Source organism: Malania oleifera, chromosome 11 (genome assembly GCF_029873635.1).
Source record: "Malania oleifera isolate guangnan ecotype guangnan chromosome 11, ASM2987363v1, whole genome shotgun sequence".
In the NCBI taxonomy this organism is placed as follows: Eukaryota; Viridiplantae; Streptophyta; class Magnoliopsida; order Santalales; family Ximeniaceae; genus Malania; species Malania oleifera.
The window spans coordinates 88,079,987-88,085,803 of NC_080427.1; the positions used below are offsets into that span (position 1 = coordinate 88,079,987).

Sequence of the window (5,817 nt, forward strand, 5' to 3'; positions counted from 1 at the left end):
TTACAATCTTTACACAAATAGAATGAAGTGAATGAATACAATTCCTCATATCATGGAATGGAATCGAACTTGCTATCATCTGTTGACTTAATCTTACTGTCATCTGTTTTGGGAAGTGTTTCCTTAATATTTAAAACTATTATTTTCACAATAATATATGATCAAAGGTAAAATAAAAAATTTCACGTGCAATCAAATAATGTAAAATTACAAAATAATAATAAATATTATGATTAAATCGCAATAATGACAAATAAATCTGACTTTACATACATAAGCCGTAATCATGAAATATGTTAACATACATAAATCATAATCATAAAATACCTCAATAACAATGAAATCAATGTTAGAAATTGAAACTCAAACTCAAAATATTTGCTTCTACTATAACACTTAATATAAAATCGAAAAGAACTTCAAATCGAGAGAGGATATTTTTGGGTTACATAATTTGAAAATGAATGGGAATTTATATTGGTGGATGCCTCTTCTTTTCAATAAAAATGTTCACTCACAACCTACTTCTATAGTATTCATTGACCATTGGAGAAGAAAGTGAGGTAGAAGAGAAGTAGAAGCAAGAATGAGGAAGGAGGGAGAATGGCTAAAGTGTCTCACTTGTTCACATAGAGGAGGAAGAAGGGGGGGAGCAATGGAGGAAGAAAGAAACCAAATTTTCGTAAGTTAATTTTTGTATAGATTACGGACTTATGAAAAGTTAGTTCATAGAGAGTTGACCAACTTTCTATAAGTTGGTTTCTCTCGACATTGACACACTCCTGACTGTTCTGTATTGATTTTATGGAACCATGAGTGATCATTACAATATTTCAATGAAAATCGATCTTCCATAAGTCTATCAGGTCATCAACTTACCAAAATTCGATTTCATTTTAATATATTTCTGTAATTAATTCCCTATTGTATAGTTCTATTTTTAATTAAAATATTAATATTTCGTGAAAAACTCGAAGCCAATGCTATTCTATCGTTTTCTCCACTTTTCTCCTTCATATGTTGATGTGCAATTAATTCTGGTATATTCCGTCGTTCTTGTACACCTTGCGTATGGTCTGATACACTCGTTTACCGTTCAAACGAGAAAGATATTTTCCACCTAAGTGATTCTCCTTGACGTAACATTATTGGATAAAACATTTTTCCACCCAACACCTCGCCTCTCTCACCAAACTGACCAATCCCTACTAAGCCTTATTTCAAACGTACCTTCCTCTCCCCCCCCCCCCCTCTCTCTCTCTCTACCTTCTAGGCTGCAGCGGCGACTCTTCGTCCAAGGACTTATCCATTTTCTAAACACCCAGGACCACCAACCAATATAAAATAATATTCTCACAATAAAGAGATCGACTTGCATGCACCCACCGAGACTAATAAAAGCTCCAAACTGAAGAATCAAAAGGCTAGCAATTAAGCACACCACACCATATTCATCCATCAATTGTACCAATGGCCGGCGCAGGGGCAGCAGAGGCGTACCAGGAGCTCTTCCCCGCCGTGCCCCCATGGCTGAATAAAGGCGACAACGCGTGGCAGATGATAGCCTCCACGCTGGTGAGCCTGCAGAGCATGCCGGGCCTGGTCATCCTCTACGGCAGCATCGTGAAGAAGAAATGGGCGGTGAATTCAGCCTTCATGGCCCTCTACGCCTTTGCCGCCGTCCTGATCTGCTGGGTTCTCCTCTGCTACCGCATGGCCTTTGGCGACAAGCTCCTTCCCTTTTGGGGCAAGGGCGGCCCCGCCCTCGGCCAGAAGTACCTCATCCACCGAGCCGCCGTCCCCGAAAGCACCCACTATCACTCCAATGGCACCCTCGAGACCCCCATGAACGAGCCTTTCTATCCCATGGCCTCCCTCGTCTACTTCCAGTTCACCTTCGCTGCCATCACCCTCATTTTACTTGCCGGCTCTATCCTCGGTCGTATGAATATCAAGGCCTGGATGCTTTTCGTCCCTCTCTGGCTAATCTTCTCCTACACCGTCGGAGCTTTCAGCCTCTGGGGCGGCGGCTTTCTCTACCACTGGGGCGTCATCGACTACTCCGGCGGCTACGTCATCCACCTCTCCTCCGGCATCGCGGGTTTCACCGCCGCCTATATTGTATGTATATAGTAATTAATTGATCTAAATTTTTTGGTTCAATATTGTAATTAAGTCTCTAAATTATTTAACTTCAATTGGCTTATTATTATAATTTTTTAATTAAGGTTGGACCTCGATTGAAGAGTGACAGAGAGAGATTCCCGCCCAATAACGTGTTACTGATGTTGGCGGGGGCGGGGCTGCTGTGGATGGGGTGGTCGGGGTTCAACGGGGGAGCACCGTACGCGGCCAACATAGACGCGTCCATAGCGGTGTTAAACACCAATATATGCGCCGCCACGAGCCTTCTGGTTTGGACATCTCTCGACGTGGTGTTCTTCGGGAAGCCATCGGTTATCGGAGCCGTCCAGGGGATGATGACTGGGCTCGTTTGCATTACCCCCGGAGCAGGTAAACGGTAAACCTCTCTTTTTCTCTCCCCGTGTTTTTTTTTTTGGCGGGGTCCACCTGGAGCAGGTACTACTTATATAATGACAAATTGACAATGGTGCGAAACTAGCACTAGCTAGCTGTGGAGAAGCTGAAAATATTGGTAAGAGTGGAAATGGGAGGGCATTTATATTATTGTCGTGGGGCTAACCAAGAGAATGGTGCGGTCATGGCAGGCGTGGTCCAGGCGTGGGCGGCGATAGTGATGGGGATTCTTTCCGGGAGCATTCCATGGGTGTCTATGATGATCATCCACAAAAGGTCGACGTTATTGCAACAGGTGGGTATATCTACCAGCTAATTAAATGTGCGTGTGTACGTATATATTCACCGGAGGTTCAAAGGTGCCACTGTCCCAGCTAATCAATAAATTTATCTACATGTTCACACGTTTTTGAGTCTTAAATGATATTTTTGGAGGAGATCCATTAATTGACATTGTTAATATCTGACTTTCACATAGAAAGTCATCGGTTCAAATTCATTACACCCGTATAGAATCAACCTAATGGTACATCACACCATGCATCGTAGGATCAACCTGTTGGTTCTACCCATCATTTTTGGTGAAAAACACACACACAAAAGAAGAAGAAGAAGAAGAAGAAGAGGAGGAAGTGAAAGGTGTGAACATGCGAGTTCATATAGCACTTTAGAGAAAAGGGGTAATAGTGTAGCGAAAAGAATAAATTTATCTTAAAAGTCAGATTTTTGGGTGTTCTCACAAATGATCTCAACGTCTTAATTTTTTTTAACAATGTCTTAATTTCTATTATTGGAAAAGCCCAAAAACCTTTTTGGTGAGGTTCAAAAATAGTTTTAAAATCTCTTTAACAATGTCTAATTACTTCTATACTTGATCTTATTGTATGATTAGGTAGATGATACCCTGGGCGTGTTCCATACACACGCTGTGGCTGGGCTGCTGGGGGGACTACTAACAGGTTTGTTCGCAGAGCCAACTCTTTGCAGGCTATTACTGCCAGTGAGCAATTCAAGGGGTGCATTTTACGGGGGGAGCGGTGGAATGCAATTCCTGAAGCAAATTGTGGCGGCTCTGTTTGTGATTGGATGGAACATAATATCCACCACCCTAATTCTTCTAGGTATAAAGTTGTTCATACCTTTGAGGATGCCAGATGAAAAACTCATGATTGGGGACGACGCCGTTCATGGAGAGGAAGCTTATGCTCTTTGGGGTGATGGAGAGAGATACGACCCTAAAAAACATGGTTGGCATTCTTCCTCCTATGCTCAAGAGATACAACAGTCACAGCAGGTTAATGGTGCACGAGGTGTAACCATCAATTTGTAATTCCTATGTCTTCGTTACATGTGGATAGGAAAACAGAAATATGCAGAATTTTGAACACAACTTTTGAGTTTTGGAATTTCAATTGGTTTAGTAAATATAAATGAAGTTGTAATCTTGTAATAGGAAAAAATTTTGAGTATAAATAGTGTTTGTAATTTATAATGTTAGTTTTATTTACTCAAAAACATGTCCGTGCTAAGCTTTTGTATTCTCTTTTTTGTATTTCTTTTTCATTCCCACCTGGAAAATAATAGCTGATGCTACACAGGTCAGAGTAGATCAATACATGTAAAGCACTTATTGATCAATTGAGGTCAATTACTCAATAAGCTATATATGGACCGGCAAACAAACACACACTAGAAGTTGTTAGGCTATGTGTTAGGGGTTGACAGTCGGTTAAATGGGGAGGAGAGATGTCTTCATTTGCCCTCGTTAGGGATTTTTATATTGGATGTTGAATAACTCAAATGATGGGTAGTGTGGTTGTCTTGTTGATTGAATATAACAACGAGTTCCACATGTCATTGAGTATGAAGGTCGCTTGTCTTTATGAATTCATTATTGTTGGAACTGATATTTCAAACCTATGATGGCTTTCGAAAACCTCTCCAGTGTTCATGACAGCCGGATTGAACGTATAGTTATTGGTTGACTATGTCGAGAGCAAGCCTTGATGAGTGTTGTATGACCCATTAATTGGGTTTAAATTGGTGGTCTGTGACAGTTGGTATCAGAGCATGGTGTGCGTGAGCCCGGTGTGTGTGAACACTATGAGTTGCAAAATGGGAATTTCAAATTTTGTAAAAGCAGAACAATGTGAAAGCATGTAAGACAAGGGATGACTCAAGAGAAAGGCGTGCCAATTGAGTTGAGGCCACCAAAGAGAAAATTGATTTTGAAAATACAATTGTGGAAGTTGAGTAAGTCACTCCATGTATGAAAATTCCTGGTATGAAGTAGTTGAAAGCCTTGAGAATAGGTTGAAATACATTGAGGGTATGATGCCATCTCCCATCTCGTGAAGGAGAAAGACAAATGGAGCTTGCGGTATTAGAAAAGAGGACTGAGCAAGTTAGAAACTCATTGAGGGCGTGATGCCATCTATGATCCCAAAGGGGTAGTGCCAATAGAGCTTGAGGCCTCCCTATAGGAAGCAGACCAATGGAGCTTGAGGTCTGCCGAAGAGTATTGAGTTGCCGCCTCGAGTACGCTGAATTTCATCACCAGTGTGATGCCATCCATGATCACAAAGGGGTAGTGCCAATATAGCATAAGGCCTCCCAAGAAAGCAGGTAGGGTGACACAACAAGCGCAAAAAGGGTTGGCAGGGTAAATGATGCATGCTTCGGTTGGTATGGCGGAGATAGGATAATGGTTCCCGCTAAGTACCTAGGAAAGTAGGTAGGGTGACACGCCAAACGTGCGAAAAGGGTTAGGCAGGGTGAACTCTACACCGTCTAACCTAGTTAAGATAGATAATTGCAAGCCTTTGATGACTTGAACAATGTTACAATGAGAGTTTCGGTAGATTTCAATACCCAAAAAACAACCAATTGGAATGGATGAGTTGTATATCTTTTCGGTTCTTTACCTGTCAATTGTCGTAGTTACCTTACATAGCCGATGAGTTGTATCCTTTTTCAGATCCTTACCAATTAGTTGTCATTGTTATACCACATAGTTGATGAGTTGTACCCCCTTTTTAGCTCTTTACTAGTTAGTAGTCATAGTTAACCCACATAGTGGATGAGTCGTTTATTTCTTCAGCTCATTGCAAGTTAGTAGTCATCATAATCTCACACAATGGATGAGTCTATGTCCCTTTTCAGCTCTTTACAAGTGAGTATTCATGGTTCCCTCATACCATGGGTGATTCATATAGAGTAGATGCTAAATATGTGGAGTATAACCTGGTAAACATGTAGTTAATGATGAAGATCATCAAC

At 41.2% G+C, this 5,817-nt stretch overlaps 1 protein-coding gene across 1 annotated transcript; it reads left to right on the top strand.

Annotated features, from left to right (window-relative positions):
- Positions 1-1,182: 1,182 nt before the first annotated feature.
- LOC131167637 (ammonium transporter 2) lies at positions 1,183-4,053 on the top strand. Its single transcript, XM_058126431.1, has 4 exons — positions 1,183-2,121; positions 2,229-2,514; positions 2,730-2,833; positions 3,431-4,053. The coding sequence occupies exons 1-4, from the start codon at positions 1,471-1,473 to the stop codon at positions 3,866-3,868; spliced, it is 1,479 nt and encodes a 492-aa protein (XP_057982414.1). The 5' UTR covers positions 1,183-1,470; the 3' UTR covers positions 3,869-4,053.
- Positions 4,054-5,817: the final 1,764 nt, after the last annotated feature.